The 22,782-nt window shown below is 31.9% G+C and overlaps 1 protein-coding gene across 1 annotated transcript in view; it reads left to right on the top strand.

Moving 5' to 3' along the window:
- LOC113373313 (fat-like cadherin-related tumor suppressor homolog) overlaps positions 1 to 22,782 on the top strand; it is a 72,570-nt gene that overhangs the window by 40,337 nt on the left and 9,451 nt on the right. The window contains exons 25-35 of the mRNA XM_026613621.1: positions 1,291 to 1,470; positions 2,598 to 2,769; positions 2,872 to 3,096; positions 4,108 to 4,131; positions 5,573 to 5,809; positions 7,814 to 12,312; positions 15,288 to 15,554; positions 17,142 to 17,394; positions 19,584 to 19,862; positions 21,480 to 21,599; positions 21,665 to 21,937. Coding sequence (XP_026469406.1) covers positions 1,291 to 1,470; positions 2,598 to 2,769; positions 2,872 to 3,096; positions 4,108 to 4,131; positions 5,573 to 5,809; positions 7,814 to 12,312; positions 15,288 to 15,554; positions 17,142 to 17,394; positions 19,584 to 19,862; positions 21,480 to 21,599; positions 21,665 to 21,937 — 6,529 coding nt within the window. The remainder of the gene's footprint in view (positions 1 to 1,290; positions 1,471 to 2,597; positions 2,770 to 2,871; positions 3,097 to 4,107; positions 4,132 to 5,572; positions 5,810 to 7,813; positions 12,313 to 15,287; positions 15,555 to 17,141; positions 17,395 to 19,583; positions 19,863 to 21,479; positions 21,600 to 21,664; positions 21,938 to 22,782) is intronic.

Here is a 22,782-nt window from a genome sequence, read left to right as displayed (position 1 = left end):
ATCAAAATTATGTTTGCTCGTCAGTAGAGTCCCTTCTTTAAAAGAAAAATTAAGTTTGCTTGTCAGTAGAGTCCCTTTTTAAAAAAAAATTGTATTTGGTCGTAGTAGAGTCCCTTTTTTGATATTCCAGATCAAAATTATGTTTGCTTGTCAGTAGAGTCCCTTTTTAAAAGAAAAATTATGTTTGCTCGTCAGTAGAGTCCCTTTTTAAAAGAAAAATTAAGTTTGCTCGTCAGTAGAGTCCCTTTTTACATTAAAAATTGCTCAGTTATTTTGCTCGCCAGTCGAGTCCCTTTTTATATTTAAGATTGCTATTGTACTATGCTCGTCAGTAGAGTCCTTTTCCTAAATAAAATAATAGTTTGCTCGTCAGTATTGTTCTTTTTTAATCTTCTTGTACAAAATTAATTTTGCTCGTCAGTAGAGTCCCGTTTAATATTTTAGATCAAATTAAACTTTTGCTCTTCAGTAGAGTTTCTTTTTTAAATTTTAATTTGCTTCTTACATTTTTTGTCAGTAGAGTCTTTTTTATGTTAAGATCAAAGCAAAGTCAGTAGAGTTCCTTTTTAGATTAAAAATCGAAATCAAAATTTGCTCGCCAATGTAGTCCATTTTCTTAAATTATTTATATCAAATATTAGTTTCCTCGTTAGTAAAGTCCCTTTTATTAATTCTCTAGGCCAAACTTTCTAATGGGCCGACAATCGAAAATGAAAATTTTTGCATTTCTCGACGTTTTGAAAATTTCTGAACATTTTAAGGAGCATACCTCAGAAACTAAATGGATGTGTGTGTATGTGTGTCAAAAAATTGAAAAAATTACCCAGGCTAAGCACAGTCTAAGCGCCACTCTGGTACAGATGTTCATGCAAGTGCGTTTAGGCTGTTTAGGTACTGGAGAACTTTTCCAATTTTGTGAAAACTATTGAAAAATGTGAAAATGCCGACAAGCTAAGCACAGTATAAGTAAAAATGTCGCACATAATTATTTGCAAATGCGTTTAGATTTTGTGTAATTTAGGCAACTGTTTTTTTTTTTTTTGAAATTGAATTCGAAATGAAATGACGAACGATTGTTAATGTTCTGGAGATAAATCGATTTATGATTTACATTTGATTTGCTCAGATATAACAAGACAGCAAAAATAATGAAAGTTACAGTATTTATAATAATATATTTGAAAACGTTTAAAATTTCTCAAATATTTCATTACGGTACGGGAAGTTCCATTAATTTGCCTTAAGGCACGATGCCATATACCACTAGTTTACTGTTGATTTTTTAACCAGGATCACTACGAGTTGATCATAGAAGCCAGGATATCAGTAGAAGAACAATCTACAAGAGTTACAAGAACTTTGGTGAACGTTACCATTTTAGACATCAATGATAATTGTCCGATGTTTGTCAACTTACCATACTATGCTGTTGTCTCTATTGATGACCAAAGAGGAAGAACAATCACACAGGTAAACAAATAAAATAAAACAAAATAAAATAAAAATACCGGTATTTTTGGTATTTTTACCTAAGCGCTATTTGATACATAATGACCTAAAGTTTAAATTTTTCGGAACAAATTTATCTTTAAATTCCACAATCGCATAAACGGCTATATCTTCAAGTGATTCTATAGGATAAACAAATGTCGAATATTATCTCAACTCGTCATTAAACTGAATATTTATTGCTTTCCAAAGGGCTTCATATCGTGTTACAATAAATAGAATTGGACTGATATATAATGATGTTTGTTTCATCTTTTGTAAAAATGTAACGGTTTTTTTAAGTGATATTTGCGCCAAAATATTTTATATCATACAGATTACCCCTGCGTAATCTTAATTTTTTTCTAACTTTATACATAATAATTATGATAAATACTGAATGTGTTTGCTTCTTATTATAATTATAAAATATTAGGTTGTCAAATATCTCCCTTCCGCCTTTTTGTATTATAAACCAAGAGCAAAAAAGCGGAAGGGAGATATTTGACAACCTAATATTATTTTCGAAAACGTTTCGAAGTTTGAAAAAACTATAGAAGCATCACGTTGTTTTAAATAACAATACTCAACAATTATAGTAACTTATTATTTATCTCGACAAAGTATCCGATCTTAAATTAGTGTAGAAAAATTATTTTTTTTAAATATTAGAGATTATGCTAATTTAACACATCGGATACAGACAATACAGTTTATTATAATAATGTAATTTGATCTTTTTATGAGTTTTTGGTCTTTCTTATTCATAAGTTTGTTTTTGGTGAAAAGTACTCAATATACTCGATAATGATAATGAGTTAAAAAAATTGGATATACTTTTGATATATTATTATTTAAAAAAATTAACTTATTGTTTTATTTTATTGTTTAGTTGAATATAGTTGTAGTTGTATATACATTTTTTTATATTTGTACTAGTAACTTTCAATTTGGTTTACGTTTGTTTGAGATAATAAAAATACCGGTAATTCTGGTTTTAGAATGAAAAATTACCGAAATACCGGTATTGAAATTTTCCATCGGTATTGCATTCCCTAGTATGAACTAAACAAGTTTACAGTATCATCTAATTTTGGTGTCAATTTTAGGTTAGGGCAATAGATTTAGACAGCAATGAAAATGGTGAGGTCAGGTACGAAATGAAACGTGGTCCTGGTGAATTGTTTAAAGTTTGCAGAAAAACTGGTGAAGTCACTCTGAAACAAAACTTGGAAGGCCATAACAGGGAATACGAACTAATCATCGGAGCATATGACGGAGGTACATGACCCATATCTTTAACCATGTTACCATTATTCAGTCACCAATGTGTTTCTTACCTTTACCCATATGTCCAATTCTAAATGTGTTTTTTATCCCCAGGGACAACTCCATGTTCAACTGAAGTATCAGTCCACGTCAAGGTTATTGATAGAAGTATGCCAGTTTTTGATAGGCAATTTTATAGTGCAGTGGTGCCCGAGGATACTGAATTAAGGGCTCCAATTGCTGTCAGTGTTAGGGCTACTTCTCCTTTGAATCGACAACTTATTTATAGTATTGTTAGTGGGAACGAGAAGGAGCAGTTTGCTTTAGATTTTAATACTGGTAAGGTGGAATTGAATTTGTTTATGGTTTTGGTAAATGTACAACTTATGAAAAATCTGAATTATAAATTTATAATTTTGTTGAATCAATTTTGGTGAAGGTTCTTATATATATAAATGCATCAGCTTTGTTATCATTTCATTAAGGGGCACAACTAGTGTAAATTTTCAAAAAATCGAATTTTCAATTTTTTCATATTTCGATAGTTTATACCTTTAAAAATAACATACCAACATTTTAAATCGATATCTTAAATAGTTTTTGAGTCACAGACATATAAAGAGTATGTATATAGTATATAGTATAACGATCATTTAATCTTTACGCGTTTTTCTCGAAATAGCATTTTCCGAATTTGCTGCAGCGATTACTCAAAAACAAATTATCCGATCACTATCAATTTTTTTACATGTTCTATATATAGTTCCCCGTAAAATGAACTATCGATTATTTGATCGGATCAAAATTTTGTGTAACATCCGACTTTTTTTAAAAAAACGCGGTAATTTTGTCAATTTTTTATTTTTTTTTCTTTATCGTAGTTTATTTTACAGACAATATTATATGGTAAATATATAAAATAAAATTTTTTTTTTTAAATTTCATCCACGTAGAAGGCCGGAATCACTGCAGCAGTGAAGGGTCTTTTTTTGTCGCGCCGTTGGAGATCGACGATAACTTAAAAAATATTTAATTTTTTTCTTCAAAAATTTTACTATGTATTCTTAAAACATGTATAAATATATTCCTAAAATTTTGAAATGATTGATAAAGTAGTTTTTCAAATATAAATTCCCAAAAATCACCTTTTTTTAGGCGGTTACACTAGTTGTGCCCCTTAAGCAATAAATTAGTTAATTTTTATTTATTAGGTAAATTAGTTAAATTTGGAAGCAGGCTTTATTTATTTTATTTTTATAGCTTTTTAGCATGTAGACAATTAAATATATATAATTTATATTTATTGTATTTTGTAAATTCTAAACAAAATTTTCTTTACATTTTATGCAGCTCCAGATTCTTCGAATGGTCCTTGTAAGTATCATTTGGATCAGATATAAATTTTATCTGGAATGCTATGTATTTTTATTTGGGCATGCATGATATATAATATTTAAATCATATCTGTAAATATATCAATAGTTATCAAAAACCACTGAAAAATTGCATGCTTTTAGTTTATTTCAACTTTTGGCTGGACTTACATTCAATACAAGATTTAGAATTTGACAAAAAAAAAATCAAAAATAGAAATTTTCTCTAATTTGGATGTAAAATTTCCAATCATCATGTTTAGTGTGTGCCAAATTTTGTTAATAATTTATTCAACAACATTTAAACTATTGTACATCATTTAATAGTATATTAAATAGCCTAAAGAACTGTATACAACATTTTTGAACTCTTGGAACAAAATAATTTGGAAAAAATTCTTGAAAATTTAGGATTATATACGCCAGTACTGACTTAGCCATATTTATACACAGTTAATTGAGTGTAGTTTGTTTATATTTTGCCAAATTTTGTTAATAATTTATTCAACAACCTATAAACTATTGTACATCATTAAATAGTTTATTAAATAGCCTAAAGAACTGTATACAACATTTTTGAACTTTTGGAACAAAATAATTTGGAAAAAATTCTTGAAAGTTTAGGATTGTATACGCCAGTACTGACTTAGCCATATTTATACACAGTTAATTGAATGTAGTTTGTCTATATTTTGCCAAATTTTGTTAATAATTTATACAACAACCTATAAACTATTGTACATCATTAAATAGTTCATTAAATAGCCTAAAGAACTGTATACAACATATTTGAACTTTTGGAACAAAATTATTTGGAAAAAAATCTTGAAAGTTTAGGATTGTATTCGCCAGTACTGGCTTAGCCATGTTTATACACAGTACTGGCTTAGCCATATTTTTACACAGTTGAATGTAGTTTGCCTATATTTTGCCAAATTTTGTTAATAATTTATTCAACAACCTATACACTATTATGCATTATTGAATAGTTGATTAAATAGCCTAAAGAACTGTATACAGCATTTTTAAACTTTTGGAACAAAATTATTTGGAAAGAATTCTTGAAAGTTTAGGATTGTATACCCCAGTACTGACTTAGCCAAATGGTCTCTTTAAGTATCATTTTTTTGAATGGAAGTTTTATCTGGAATGCAATGTATTTTAGTTTGGGCATAATATATAATATTTAAATCATATCTGTAAGTATATGAATTGTTATCAAATACCACTAAAAAATTGCATGTTCCTGATTTATTTCTAAATATTTCTTAATATTTTGGCTGGACTCACGTCTAATGCAAGTTTTGGAATTTGACCAAAAAAAAAAATTAAAAAAATAGAAATTTTCTCTATTTTGGATTTAATATTCCCTATTGTTTTTGTACTTTTGCATGCCAACCAAATCCAAATTCCACATTTTCAACTATCTCTTTTTTCCCCAGGTGCCATTTATGTAGCAGATGAATTAGACTACGAGACAACTCGTCAATATGAGTTGACACTTAGAGCAACTGATGGTGTTTCTGGTGTCTGGGCTGATGTAGTTGTCAGTGTTTTGGTCAGTGATGTCAATGATTGTCCTCCAGAATTTGCTTCAGACTCCTATGATGTCACAGTATCTGAAGCTGATCCATTTGGTACTGCTGTCCTTAGAGTACATGCCAAGGATAATGACACCAGTAAGTCGATAAATGATATATAAGTTATACAAAACCCGACATTTCAGAAAACCGGTTTTCGAATTTTAATTTTACCAAAAAACCGGTTTTAACCGGTTTTCGAATTTTATATAGAAAATAAATTTTTGCTCGAATATTCTGTAATTCATCCGCAAATTTTGTGTAATTTAGAGCAGTATTTGACTGAATTTGTTTATTGTTCAATTTTATAGATAGTAAACAAAATTATTTTAATTTTAATTAGTAGAACTAAAAAATAATAGTTTATCTTGATTAACAAACTTTGAAAATAATTATTCGTTATTCGTGCATCATTTTCACATATAAGAATGAAAATATTTTTATGATAGTGAAAGGAAAGTTTTCAAATAATAAAAATAATACATTTTTAAATGAAAAAAAATTATTAAATTAAATTAAAATTAAAAAAAATTAGATACATATTGATACATACTTGTTAATATAAATTTTAGTTTTAAAAACAATTAGGCTAAACTCGCGTATTGTCTGTTGCGAGCAATTTTATTTAAGAGGTTACACCACTGTAGATTTTTCGAAAAACCAAAAAAAAAAATTTTAAGCTTGCAATATACTATGAACCTTTTAGAATATGAGGAAAAATATTCCATACCTATACATTGGTACCGAACACATAGGAATGTAAACCAAAATTATACTTATTGTTAAAATCTCTATAAAATATCTGATAATTTGATGTGCATATGTCTAATGATCATTTTTGACCACCAAATGGAATTTTTTTGAAATTTTTTCATTAGATCTCCGAAACCGCTAGACCTGCCTTTATGAAAATTTGATCGGTTCTTCACCTTGTCAATACAAGTAAAATGTTTTTTGAATTATTGAAATCGGACTCTTAAAAACTGAGTTACCGTTTTTGGCACTTTTTGCCCCGTATCTTCGGAACGGCTGGACCTGCCTTCGTCAAAAACTAATCAGCACGTCTCCTTATCAATACGAATCGAATGTTTTTTGAAATATTCAAATCGGTTCATCGGTGTTCCCGAAATCGTCGACGAAAATTTGTATCCGCACACACACACACACACAAACATCCATTTTTTTCTAAGGTATGCCAAAATATTCAGAAATCTCTGAAACGTAAATGTATATAAAAAAATTTATTTTCAAGTTTTTTGCGATTACTATAAATTGCTCTACGGAAAGTTAATAAAAAACATTCATTGAATTGAAAAAAATAAAAAAATATTAGATACATGTCGATACATACTTGTTAATATCAATTTTAGCTTTAAAAACAATTAAGCTAAACTCGCGTATTGTCTGTTCCGAGCAATTTTAATTAATTAATTTTAAACATTCTAATTGTTTTTCTGTTTAATATAAGGTTGTCAAATATCTCCCTTCCGCCTTTTTGTATTATAAACCAAGAGCAAAAAAGCGGAAGGGAGATATTTGACAACCTAATAAAATATGATTTAAAAAACTGAGAACGTCTATCGAATCGCTACTTAGACGTGTCCTTTATTGTTTACTCACAAAATTTTCTGAAATAGAAAATCCTATCATACTTGCGACCAAATTATGCTTAATTATTTTTAAAGCCAGATATAATAATTCTAAGTTTTTTGTTCTTTAATTTGTGACTTCTAGGGTTTAGAAATCTTTTTTTATAAGTTTGAGTAGAGGAAGTTGATTCTTCAAGAAGAAGTCACACTGATTTAAATTAATGCATACAGTGGTATAAAAATCTAAATTAATATGAACAAAATCTTTCTGGGAACCATTGCAGACTGATAAGATATAAAATGCTATAGAAACGATATGATTTTGAAAATCAAAACACTTTCACCTATCTTTTATATTTGGCTATATTTGTCATTCTCCATTTCTACAGTAAAAATCGTCTTTTTTCACTAAAGAACCGGTTTTCGAATTCCATAAGTTTCGCCAGAAAACCGGTTTTTGAAAACCGACACACCCTAGTTGTATACAAGTGCTTATTGTTGTTTTTTTTTGTAGATGTTAATCAGGAGATAATTTACTCCATACGTGATGATCATGGGAATGCAAGCGAGTACTTTCACATGGAAGCTGCAGATGGTGTGGTTTATCTCAAAAAGTCTTTAGACCATGAACAACATTCGACACATCATTTTACAGTAATGGCAACTGATAAAGGCACTCCAAGTCTGTCAAGTACTGCACATGTTTGGGTCACAGTTTTAGACATGAACGACAATGCTCCCAAATTCGAAAAACCATCATACTCCTGCATTTTATCCCAACATGCTGGTCGAGGACAATTTGTCACTGCTGTCAAGGCAAGTGATCCTGACAGAATTGACAGGGACAGATTGAGGTACAGTATTGTACGTGGTAATGAACTACAAACTTTTGGTATGGATTCCAAAACAGGAGTGTTGAGACTTGTGAACTTGCAACGTTTTGGCGACCAGCAAGCCATGGTGCTGAATATTTCTGTAACCGATGGTGTGCACACAAGTTTTGCACGTCTAAAAGTATCAATTCTACCAGCCAACTTGCATGATCCTGTGTTCCCAGAAGTGCAATACAGTGTACAGATCAAGGAAAACCAACTGGCTGGTAGATCTGTCACCAAAGTTAAGGCTACTGACAAGGATTTTGGTGAGTATGGTCAAATTACGTACTCCATACCATCAGATGCCATGCGTGAAGTGTTTGCTATTGACAAAATCACTGGTGATGTTGTAACTAAAATTAAGTTAGACCGGGAACTGAAGAAAATGTATGAGGTTTTAATTATGGCTACAGATGGTGGTGCCAGAAATGGTTTTTTGACTCTGCGTGTGAATGTAGGTGATGAGAACGATAACGCTCCTGAATTTGTTATGAAGGAGTACAAAGCAAATATCCAAAGTGATTTGCAAGTTAACTCCACATTTTTGAAAGTACGGGCTTTTGATAAAGACGAAGATGGTGCCGGACAAGTACGTTATTCCATCTACGACTCCACAAACTCTGGTGTCAAAGAATTGTTTGCAGTGCATCCTTTGCATGGAAGCGTCAGTATTATCAAAGATCCCGAACCATTTATGAACCAAATGTTTCAATTTTTTATACGTGCTGAAGACTTGGGAAGTCCTTCTTTGCACTCAGATGTACCTGTATATGTGTACGTGATGGCACCTTCAGACGTCCCACCGTTGTTCGAGAAAAAGGAGGAAAAATTCTTTTTATCAGAAAAGTCACTTATAGGCACCATCGTTACGCGTTTGAAAATGATCACAAATGTTACTGCTAATTTTTATATTATATCAGGTGATGAAGGGGATCCCCAGTTCAACATAGACTCAACTGGACAACTCACTTTGGCAAAAAGTTTAGACAGAGAATCCAAAGACACACACGTCATTGGTGTACTTGCTGAAACCGATGCAAGTCCACCTTTAAGTGCTTTGGCAGAAATTATCCTTAAAGTTTTGGATGAAAATGATCACGCACCAGTATTCGACAGCAATCCTTATTCCTTGGTTTTGGCTGAAAACATCAACGAATCCACAGTTATTTTTAAAGTCAAAGCAACTGATGCAGACTTAGGATCCAATGGTGAAGTACGTTACAGTTTCAGCTCCGATATAGGTGATCTAGCCAATGTTTTTGCAGTGGACCAATACACAGGCACTATAACAACCTTAGTGCCTTTGGATAAAGAACAAAAGTCAGAATATCGGTTCCAAATCGTGGCTACTGATAATGGTAACCAAAAGCACTCAGCACGTACCAGCATTTTGATAAAACTCAAAGACTACAACGACAGTCCACCTGTATTTAAAACCACCAGTTACGAAGCTTCTGTTAAAGAAGATGCTTTACCAGGTACTGTTGTGGTAAAATTAGCTGTGACAGACTTGGACAACGATTTAAACAATCCTGTGGAATATTATATAACCAAAGGTGACTTGTTGTCCCAGTTTCAAATACGACCAACTGGTGAGATGTACGTTGCTAAAAGTTTGGATCGTGAAACTTTGGATAGATATGATATGGAAGTGACTGTTACTGATGGTAAATTCACAGACGTGACGTATGTCACGGTGCATATTTTGGACGCAAACGACAACCCACCTTATTGTTTAAGGTACAGATATCGTGAAACCATATCTGAAGGCGTGTACACAGGTTCTTTTGTCCTAGCAATTTTAGCAACTGATGCTGATGAAGAAGAAAACTCTAAACTCCGATACTACCTAACTGGTGCTGGTTCTGATGATTTTATACTGGATAAACTAACAGGTTACTTGAAGACTGCAAGAAATTTAGACAGGGAAACACGTTCCAAGTACCAACTCACAGCACATGTACAAGATATGGATAGACCTAGTTGGGAATGCAGTTCTATCGTTGAAATTTCAATATCAGATTTGAATGATAACTACCCAATGTTTACAACACCCACGTACAGTGTTGCTATGCCGGAGGATGCAGAAATTGGTTCTTTGGTTACCAAAATCCATGCAACTGACGACGATGTGGGCTTGAACCGAAAAATCAGATACTCCTTCATAGACTCCATGAACGATCATTTTAGCATCACACCTGATAGTGGTATAGTGATTCTATCCAAGCCCTTGGATCGTGAAGTAAAAGCCATGTACAACCTGACAGTACAAGCTGAAGACCAAGGTTCGCCACGCTTAACAGCAATTACATCTTTAGTAGTGAATGTCCAAGACATCAACGACAATCCTCCAGAATTTACATCCAAATACTATTTTGCGTCAGTACCTGAAATAAACTCTGTAGGTTCTGAAGTCATCCACGTCCTAGCAACCTCCAAAGATACTGGTCCAAATGCTGAAATCTACTACTCCATAGTTGGGGGTAATGAACACAAAAAATTTGCAATAACCAGTCGTACAGGAATAATTTCTATAGCTGATTTGTTGGATTACGAACGTACCAAGGATTATTTTCTAACAATACAAGCTGTTGACGGTGGTATACCTCCTTTGAGTAATATGGCTACTGTTAATATAAGCATCACTGATAGCAATGATAATTTGCCTATGTTTTCCCAAGAATCGTACAGTGCTAGAATCCGGGAAGATGCTCAGATCGGTGATAAAATTCTGCAGGTTTCTGCTAACGATTTGGATAGCAACGAAAATGGACAGATTTCCTACGAAATTGTGGGCGGTGATCGAGGTGGACACTTTACTATTGAAAAAGATACTGGGTATATTACTGTTGGTGCTGATTTGGACCGAGAAACTATATCTAATTATGTTTTGGAAGTGCAGGCTAAGGATCATGGTATACCAACACTTTCCAACCACGTTTTTGTCAATGTGATAATAACAGATGCTAATGACAATCCACCAATATTCACCAAAACCAATTACTCAGCGATTGTGCAAGAAGATATGACTCTGGGACATGTTTTGCTTAAATTTGACATCACGGATGCTGATACCAATCCAAATACCTCACCATACACTTTTGATTTTCGTTCAGGCAATGAAGAAGGTGTTTTTAGGTTGGAACAAGATGGTGTTTTAAGAACTGCTGGTAAATTTAACCACGCGTTAAAAGAATCTTATACGTTGCATATACGTGTTTTTGACAACGGTACACCACCTTTGTACTCCGATACTTATGTCAAAGTGAAAGTTATTGAAGAAAGTCAGTACCCACCTGTTATCACACCTTTGGAGATCAATATCAATTCCCTGAACGACGAGTATGCTGGTGGTTTGATTGGTAAAGTACATGCAAACGACCAAGATCCTTATGATACCTTAACATTTGGTTTGGCACAAAGTATGGGAGTGTTGTACGACTCCTCAGGATTATTTTCCATAAACAGCACCAATGGTGAACTGACAGCTTTACCTCGTTTGGACGTCGGCGAGTACAAAATCAACGTTACAGTAACCGATGGCAAGTTTATTTCAAGCTCCATGATCAAAGTCGCTGTGGAATTAATTTCTGATGAAATGCTCAACAATGCTGCGTCCATAAAATTCCGCAAAATCAGCCCTGCTGATTTTGTTTTAAGCCACCGCAAAGGTTTTGTCAGGTGCATCAAAAACGCCATGAACACACGCCTAAAAGATGTAATCATCATAAGTGTCCAGCCTGCAAATCGTGCACGCAGATCCACCCACGAAAGCGACTTAGAAGTCCTATTTGCAGTACGTAAGCTCCAACAATCCAACTCAATATTTTACACTAGTGATGCTATAAGAAGAGTTTTGAATACCCATATGGACGAACTCGAAGAAGCCACTAAATTGGTTGTTGAGGACATTCCAAGAACTTTGTGCAGTGTTGGTATGTGCCTGAATGGTGGTTCGTGTAGTGAACGTGTTGTTTTGGATCCTAGTGAAACTGAAACTATAGCTACTGATGTTACTAGTTTTGTTTGTGCTAAACACAAAAGGGATATTGAGTGCAGCTGTAGGCAGGGATATTTTGGGAGCAGGTGCGAGAGTGTTCTTGATGCTTGTGCTGGGGCGCCTTGTCCAGGATTACAGGTAATAAAATAATACACAACTTGCACCGGCAATTACACGATAATTGGGACATTTTTTTGGTTTTTGTCAAATAACTCACAAATAGAGAAACTAGATAAAATTCATTACGATTCCATGCCTACAGTTATATACACTCCGATATAAAAGTTTGGAATAAAACGACTTTGAATTCGATCTTTCATATTCTTTTAGATTTCATAGAAATTTCGGGACATTTTTTTGGTTTTTGTCAAATAACTCACAAATATCAAGGTAAAGCACCTCTTTTCGGTTAGATAGGGAGAAATTATATAAAATTTACTACGATTCCATGCCAACAGTTATATACACCTCGCTATAAAAATTTTGAATAAAACGACTTTGAATTCGATCTTTCATATTTTTTTTGGATTTAAGGGGCACAACTAGTGTAACCGCCTAAAAAAAGGTGATATTTGGGAATTTATATCAAAAAAACTACTTTATCAATCATTTCAAAATTTTAGGAATATATTTATACATGTTTTAAGAATACGTAGTAAAATTTTTGAAATAAACATTAAATATTTTTTAAGTTATCGTCGATCTCCAACGGCGCGATAAAAAAATGGTCCTTCGCTGCTGCAGTGATTTTGGCCTTCTACGTGGATTAAATTTAAAAAAAAATCTCGTTAAACTAGATAATACTGTCTGTAAAATGAACTACGATAAAGAAAAAAAAATCAAAAATTGACAAAATGACGGCGTTTTTTTTAAAAAAAGTCGAATTTTACCTAAAATTTTGGTCGTTTTTGGCCTGCCAAAATTCGATTTTTGATCCGATCAAACAATTGATAGTTCATTTTACGGAGAACTATATATAGAACATGTAAAAAAGTTCGATAGTGATCGGATCATTTGTTTTTGAGTAATCACTGCAGCAAATTCGGAAAATGCTGTTTCGAAAAAAACGCGTTTAAAGATTGAATGATCGTTAAACTATATACTATATATATATACTCTTTAAATGGCTGTAACTCAAAAACTGTTTAAGATACCGATTTGAAATTTTGGTATGTTATTTTGAAAGGTATAACCTATCGAAATATGAAAAAATTGAAAATTCGATTTTTTGAAAATTTCACACTAGTTGGTGCCCCTTAATAGAAAATTCGGAACATTTTTTTGGTTTTTGTCAAATAACTCACGAATATCAGGGTAAAGCACCCCTTTTCAGTTAGATAGGGAGAAATTAGATAAAATTTACTACGATTCCATGCCTACAGTTATATACACTCCGATATAAAAGTTTGGAATAAAACGACTTTGAATTCGATCTTTCATATTCTTTTAGATTTCATAGAAATTTCGGGACATTTTTTTGGTTTTTGTCAAATAACTCACAAATATCAAGGTAAAGCACCTCTTTTCGGTTAGATAGGGAGAAATTATATAAAATTTACTACGATTTCATGCCAACAGTTATATACACTCCGATATAAAAGTTTGGAATAAAACGACTTTGAATTCGATCTTTCATATTTTTTTGGATTTAAGGGGCACAACTAGTGTAACCGCCTAAAAAAATGTGATTTTTGGGAATTTATATAAAAAAAACTACTTTATCAATCATTTCAAATTTTTAGGAATATATTTATACATATTTTAAGAATACATAGTAAAATTTTAGAAGAAAAAAATTAAATATTTTTTAAGTTATCGTCGATCTCCAACGGCGCGACAAAAAAAAGCCTTTCACTGCTGCAGTAATTCCGACCTTCTACGTGGATAAAAGTTAAAAAAAAAGTCTCGTTAAACTATATAATATTGTCTATAAAATAAACTACGATAAAGAAGAAAAAATCAAAAATTGACAAAATGACGGCGTTTTTTAAAAAAAGTCGAATTTTACCTAAGATTTTGGTCGTTTTTGGACTGCCAAAATTCGATTTTTGATTCGATCAAAATATTGATAGTTCATTTACGGATAACTATATATAGAACATGTAAAAAGCAATCGATAGTGATCGCATCATTTGTTTCTGAGTAATCACTGCAGCAAATTTGGAAAATGCTGTTTCGAGAAAAACGCGTTTAAAGATTAAGGGGGTCCTATTAAGGGGGATTAAGTTCCTATGTGACGGCCTGTTTTTTAGGGATATTTTAGGATTTTTTTTCTACGACCAGTAAATATTTAGAGCTTCAAGTTTTTTATCATTTATTAACACATATTTGGACAGTATAAATATAAATTTTCAGCTAAAAATATTCAGTCAAACTAGAGTTACAGCGCTCTGAACACTCTCGTCTCGAAAAAAAGAGCTCCCACTTCTCCACGATTCCGGCTGATCGGCTTATCTGACCAAAAAAAAATAAACGGCGTTTTAATTTGTAGGCTTAAAAGCACGGAATGACCTATAATCAAATGAATATAAAAAAAATGGATTTTTGATAGACATTTGAAATAAAAGTTGCAAATTAGGCGTTCTTTTTTGTTTTTTGCTATAAAAAATCGAAAGTTTGAAAAACACAGTTTTGAGAAAAACGCGTTTAAAGTTTCTAACTGCCAACTCAGCGCTCCGAACCGCTCTTTCTTTTACCTGCTGTATCTTTAAAACGACTTCGAATTTTCTAAAATCGCTTTACTACCGTATTCTAGATATGTTAAGGGAGCAATTTATGAAAAAAAAATCGATTTTTTCAGCCCCATCACATAGGAAGACCCCCTTAAATGATCGTTAAACTATGTACTATATATATACTCTTCAAAAGGCTGTAACTCAAAAACTATTTAAGATACCGATTTAAAATTTTGGTATGTTATTTTGAAAGGTATAACCTATCGAAGTATGGAAAAATTGAAAATTCAATTTTTTTAAATTTACACACTAGTTGTGCACCTTAATAGAAAATTCGGAACATTTTTTTGGTTTTTGTCAAATAACTCACAAATATCATATGAAATCACCCCTTTTCAGTTAGATAGAAAGAATCTACAAATATTTATATTTTTTTAGGTGTGTGTTTACGAACCATCAAACGCACGTGGGTACGCCTGTCGTTGTCCAAGAGCCTACGAAGGTCCTGGTTGTGATGCACCAGTAGGCCCTCAATATACACCTATCAGGCCAGTTTCATTTTCTGGGCGCAGTTATGCCCAATACAGTGTCCATGGGTCTAAAGCCATGCAGGAACGTCTAGTCATGACTTTAAAATTGCGAACTGTACAATTGACTGGATGTTTGATGTATGCTGCTGGAAAATTCGACTACAACATCTTAGAGGTAAGAATTAGACTCATTGAAAAAAAATACTGGAAATTAATAAAAAAAGAGTGCGCGTAAGGATCACACGCGATTGAAGTAAAACTAATTTGCAATTATATTGTAGCAAATTCAAGTTGAGTAAAAATAACTACATCATATAAAAATTTTGAATAATGTTTATTAGTAATATGGTAACACTCGTGATGCACACATTTATTAGTGTCGTCAATCATTATACACATTTATATAATAATAAATTATAAATTATATATTTATGATTACATTAAAAATATGTATAATATTTACAAACAATAATGTAATCAAGGTCATACTTTAAATATGACATGATCGTTTTAAAGTAATTGCTGATCAATAAATTCTATAATATTCATTCACACAGTGTATTATGTTAAACAACGTCAAAACAAATATTGTTTTTGCAAATTAACTCATTCTGTAACAATTGTGTTTGAAGAACTTCATGTAATTAAAATTAACATACATTCATTTACTGTTTGTATTTTTTTACTTTTTCGCTGACGATATAATCTCATTCCTTGAACAGCTGTAATATCCGTCTTGCCTAACAAATTGAAGCCATACTTTTATATTTGTTTTATTTATCAAGCCCTGCACATAGCTTGATCTATAAATCATTTGCTTTTTTATGTGAACATTAATGCAATGATCATCATCAATATTACGAGGTAATAAATTAACCATATTATCAACGTCAACAGGCACATTTATAATTTGTCCAAATATTCCAAATTGACCATTTGCATGTCTCAATCGTCTAATTTGCATGAAACACAACCTAGGTGAAATTAACCTTTCAGATACAGTATCTAGTTTAGGTAGATAATTTGGTATAGGTGGAAATACAAACCCGTTAAACTTACACAAAGTGGGAATTTTACCCGAATTTGATATCTTTCGACAAGTTTGACATCCGACCTGATTATTTAAATCAATATTCAAAAACCATTATTAAGAATTTGTTTTTGAGCATCATTTGATATTTCTAAGTCACTTTGAAGCCAAAGTCGATCACACACAAAACATACATAGCCAAAGCTATCATTTCTTACGCAGCGCAGATTTTTCCTCAGTTTCATTATTTATTTGCGATCATTTGCACTACAATTATTAGGTTGTCAAATATCTCCCTTCCGCTTTTTTGCTCTTGGTTTATAATACAAAAAGGCGGAAGGGAGATATTTGACAACCTAATATTTATGGGGGACGGGATAAAACATTCTTCCGATCCTGAAATTTTTATTAACTCACGAATTATACTGCTAACCCATGTCGCGCCTAAAGAAGTTTTACTTCAAAACATCTTTAGAGACTACGAGCTAAATACAAAACTCAAGTGAAAGTCGACACATTTTGTTTTGTTTTTGACATATGATTTGACATTTGATGTATTTTTTGTTTTGCTCGCAGATTTACACCCGTGTCGCGCCTAAAGAAGTTTTCACACCCATGTCGCGCCTAAAGAAGTATTACTTCAAAATTATAATCTTTCACCAATAAACATTGTCAATTTTTGTGCCTTAGTTTCTAATTGTATTTCTATTACTTTTATTATTTTTTGTGCAGATTGTTAATGGTATGCTCCAGTATCGTTTCGACTTGGGTTCTGGTGAAGGTTTAGTGCGTGTTGCAAGTGCTTCTTTGAGTGATGGACGTTGGCATGAAATCACGTTGGAGCGCGATGGCGCCAGTGCCAGATTAACAGTTGACAAGAAACACGTTGCACATGGTTCAGCTCCTGGTTCCAGTGAAGTCTTGCATTTGCAACAAGAAGACGTGTATTTGGGTGCTGAAGTCCGACAGCATCCATCAGTTTTAGGTAACTACATCATGCGTAAGCGCATCATCACTCGTAACATATGCGTTAAGGGGCTTTATGGGAATTTACCCTTTCGACTCGGATGCCGCTCGGATTAATTTATTAGCTCATAAACCCCATAATTTTTTGAGATATAAATTTTACTGGAGATGTTATGTTATATATATATATATATATATATATATATATTATAATGGTAATAATTTTGTTTCCTTGTCTATCAGGATTTATTATTTTGTAAGCCATTATAATAGATATTATAATAGAAGAAATTATTTTTTAAACAATATAGTATGGTTTTGAGCGCATTTTTTTTTTAATTTTTAAAATTTTCTATTTTATTATCATAATAATTATATTTAAAACCAATATTACCACATTTTTGAAAAAATCCGATACAAAAAAAATTCCGAGTTGAGAGATATGTATAGCACAATAATATTCCAAGCGCAGCGTACCGACTAGCAGTCCGACTCCCAGGTGGAAAGTGTTAAAAAATAATAAAAACTAGTGGTGTATGGCATCGTGCCTTAAGGTAACTTGCTGGAACTTCCCGTACCGTAATGAACTATTCGAGAAATTTTAAACGTTTTCAAATATATTATTTCAAATACTGTAACTTTCATTATTTTTGCTATCTTGTTATATCTGAGCAAATCAAGTGTAAATCATAAATCAATTATCACATTAACAATAGTCATTTCATTTCGAATTCAATTTCAAAAAAAAAATAGTTGCCTAATTTGCACAAAATTAAAAAAGTGCTCCGGTATAGCCACAGTCTAAACGCATTTGCAAATAATTCTGTGCGACATTTTCACTTATACTGTGCTTAACTTGGCGGCATTTTCACATTTTTCAATAGTTTTCACAAAATTGGAAAAGTGCTCCAGTACATAAACAGTCTAAACGCACTTGGGTAAACATTTGTACCAGAGTGGCGCTTAGACTGTGCTTAGCCTGGGTAATTTTTTGAATTTTTAATCTAAAATTACAAAAATATTCTATGGAAAATAAAAAAAAGATGTAATATTCTTTTAACCACAAAAGCAATTGTTTTGGCAATACAAGCAGAAAGTTTTTTAGATCATTCAAATCGGACGCTTAGTTCACTCAGAAACTGCAAATTTTTGCACATTTAGCTCTGTATCTTCGAAATGGCGGGACCTGTCTTTGCCAAAAACTAATCACCTCTTCTCGCAATCATTACAAATTGAATGTTTTTTAGATCATTCAAATCCGATACTTCGTTCTCTCAAAAACTCGATTTGAATTTTCTGGACTCTTTGCTCCGTATCTCCGTAACGGCTGCACCTGCCTTTGCCAAAAACTAATCAGCACATCTCTGTATCAATAGGAATCGAATGTTTTTTAAACCATTCAAATCGGTTGATCCATGCGGCCGAAAACGTCGACGAAAAAATAAGGACATACAAAACACACACACACATCCCTCTTTTCTGAGGTACGCCAAAATGTTCAGAAACCTTCAAAACGTCGAGAAAAGTAAAAAATTTTAATTCCGATTTTCGGTTCATTACAATAACTTACCCTACGGGAAGTTAACTAGTGAATCGATCTATTTAAAATTTTTAGGGTATATTTATACATGTCTTGAGAATACACAGTAAAATTTTTGAAATAAAATATTAAATATTTTCGAAATGACATGCAATCTCCGGCGGCGCCAAAAAAAAGAGTCCTCCTCTGTTGACAAAACATAATAAAAAAAATCTTGTTAAACTAGATAATATTGTCTGTACAATGACCTACGATAAAAATAAAAAATAAAAAATTGACAATATGGTGAAAAAGATAGTCGGATTTTACCCAAAATTTTGGTCGTTTTTGGCCTGCCAAAATTCGATTTTTGATCCGATCAAAAAATCGATAGGTCATTGTACGGAGAACTATATATAGAACATGTAAAAACAAATTGATAGTGATCGGATAATTTGTTTTTGAGTAATCGCTGCAGCAAATTCGGAAAACGCTGTTTCGAGAAAAACGCGTTTAAAGATTAAATGATCGTTATACTATATACTATATATATATATACTCTTTAGATGGCTGTAACTCAAAAACTATTTAAGATATCGATTTAAAATTTTGGTATGTTATTTTTAAAGGTATAACCTATCGAAATATGGAAAAATTGAAAATTCGTTTCTTTGAAAATTTCTCACCAGGTTTCGAACAAATCAGTCGCGGTTTCACCGGTTGTCTGGACGATGTCCGATTATCAGGCATCCCTATACCTCTCCTCATGGGTGGAGCAAGTTCTTCAACGGCCTCACCAGCTTTGTTGACAAGATTTGCTAATGTGGAATTTAGTTGTGATTCAGCTGCCACTGCTTTAACACAATTGGGGGCTTGTACCTCACAACCTTGCCTAAATGGTGGTACTTGTGAAAACAGCGAAGTTGATTCCCAGGGCTATTCTTGCAGATGTCCTGCTAGATTATCAGGTCAGAATAATGGATACTTGGTTGATAAATGGACATTGAGATATAAAATTTTTGAATAAATATATTATTATTTAAACTATTTATATTTTTATAGTCTAAAATTGGAGTTTATAGTCTAGTGGAATTATTTAAAAAAAGTAGACAAAGAAAAAGCGCGTTGTATTTATTGCAATAATATGCTTTCTTGCAAAGGATCAAGCACAAGCAATTTACATAATCATTTGAAAACAGTACACGATAAAAAAAAAACGAAAAAAAATTGTCGGATGTCGGATTAATTTTGTGAAAAAAACTAGTTTAGAAGAAATAGTGTCAAAGCATTAGATGGACTATTAATTTATTGCATAACAAATAGCTCGTTTATAAGAGAGTCATTACAAAAACGAAATTATTGCTTACCACAGAATAATTCTAGGGTAATGGAACTCATTTACAACTTTTACGAATCTATAGAACATGAAACTATAAATGAAATAAACTGTATGAAAAATAAAGGACAAAAATTTTCTATAACTATAGATGAATGGACTAGTAAAGGAAATCGAAGATATTTAAATATTTTTGAAATCACATTTTATCAAACAAAAAAATAATTAAGATTTTTAAAATTAATTAATTGAAACTACTCGAAATAGAAAATACTTGCGGCTTAGCTTAATTGTTTTTAAAACTAAAATTGATATTATCAAGAATGTATCTAATATTTTTTTTAATTTAATAAATGTTTCATTTATTCGAAAACTTTTCTTTCACTATCATAGAAATATTTACATTTATATATGTTAAAATAATGCATGAATAACGAATAACTATTTTCAAAATTATTTAATCCATATAAACTATTATTTTTTTATCTACTAATTAAAATTAAAATAATTTTGTTTACTATCCATAAAATTTAACAATAAATAATTTCAATCAAATACTGCTTAAAATCGCACTAAATTTGTGGATAAATTTTTGTTATTAACGCAAAAATTTATTTTCTATATAAAATTTGAAAACCGGTTAAAACCGGTTTTCTGACAAAATTAAAATTTGAAAACCGGTTTTCTGAAATGTCGGTTTTTGTATAAACCCTACTATATACACTCCCATATAAAATTTGGAGTAGAACGACGTTGAATTCGACCTTTCATTTTCTTTAGCATTTATTAGAAAATGTGTGCATTTCTTTTGGTTTTTGTCAAATAACTCACAAATATCAGGGAAAAGCACCCTTTTTTAGATAGATAGGGAGAAACTAGATTTACGATTCTATGCCAACAGCTATGTATACCTCGATATAAAATTTTTGAATAAAACGACGATGAAAGCACCCGTTTTCAACTAGATAAAATTTACTACGATTCCATGCCAACAGATATATACACTCCTATATAAAAGTTTGGAATAAAACGACCTTTCATTTTTCTTTGAAAATAAATAGAAAATTCGTGACTTTTAATTTTTGTCAAATTACTCACAAATATCAGGGTAAAGCACCCCTTTCAGTTAGATAGGGAGAAACTAGATAGCATTTGCTACGATTGCATGCCAACAGCTATATACACTCTGATATAAAAATTTGGGGTAAAGCGACGAGAAAAATGTGACTAATATTATATATGGTTTTAGGTTTGATGTGCGAAATTGATAGTGATCCCTGTGCATCATCACCATGCCTGCACGGTGGTATTTGTTCTGTGAATTCCCTGGATGGTGACTATATTTGCACATGCCCACCACCTTTAAACGGTAAGCAAAAATCATTCTCAAATTTCATCCATCAGTTATTACTTATATTTCTATTACCTTTTTAGGTAAACGTTGCCAGCTAGGTCGCTTCTGTGTCCCAAATGCTTGTTCAACTTTGGGTTCGATTGCTTGTGAAGAAGATGATACAGGACCATTATGCAAATGTGCACCAGGTTATGCAGGTCCAAGATGTGATTTAGACGTCGACGAATGTTCTAGTTCTGGTGCAGCAGCTTCTACATCAGCTGGTGCTCCTACAGGACCGCCTTGTATGAATGGAGCAGAGTGCAGGAACGAAGTCGGTGGATACAAGTGTGTGTGTGCACCAGGAACCACAGGTAAAGTATAATAAGATTTATTTATTTATTTATTTATTTGAATATATAGCCCACAGATTACTCCAAGAGGACTCAAAAATACTGTTATTTTACATAATGAATAACAATTAAAATATATACAAAATTTATACAATATATAGTTATTAACATAAAATGCTTACATAAAATTACATATAATGCAGAATGTAACAATATTATTTATAAACAGAATAAGATAAAATAATGAGATATTTGAAAAGAAAATAAAAAGGTTAACTTGTGCAGATGGAGATTATTTGATTAGTTGAAGTGTTGTGAATATCTATTTCATTATTAATTCAGTTAAAAGGACATAAGTAAAATAGGCGAATTTAAGAGAGAATTAGATTTAGGAGTAGGATAATTGAAAAATAATTGTGAACGCGTAGATAGCCTTGGAACATTAAAGGATAGTTGATTGAGAATAAGAGAACAGTCTATAGAATTATTGCAAAGTTTGAATAAGAACATAATTGTACAGATAAATCGACGTGCGGCAAGGAAAAGAATACCAAATTCTTTTAGTAAAGTGTTGTGGTCAAAACCACGTTCAGGGTAAATTTTATATGTTTTATAATAAAGGTATTTCAGAAATTTTCGCTGAACCTTCTCTATCGCATCAGAGTTGTTGGTTTGATGAGGATACCAAATAATCGAACCATATTCTAATTTTGAACGTACAATAGAATAGTACACGCAAAGAAGCGCATTGGTAGATTTAAATTGTTTACAATTTCTCAGTATCAAACCTAAATATTTGTGTGCTCTATTACAAATATCAGTTATATGATCCGTGAAAAACAAACCAGAATCAAATAGAACGCCTA

Source organism: Ctenocephalides felis, unplaced genomic scaffold, assembly GCF_003426905.1.
Source record: "Ctenocephalides felis isolate EL2017-DRISC unplaced genomic scaffold, ASM342690v1 CF-g0.4_SCAFFOLD_01604, whole genome shotgun sequence".
In the NCBI taxonomy this organism is placed as follows: domain Eukaryota; kingdom Metazoa; phylum Arthropoda; class Insecta; order Siphonaptera; family Pulicidae; genus Ctenocephalides; species Ctenocephalides felis.
Note: the sequence above shows the minus strand (reverse complement) of the source record. Positions and strands in the feature narration are given on the sequence as shown.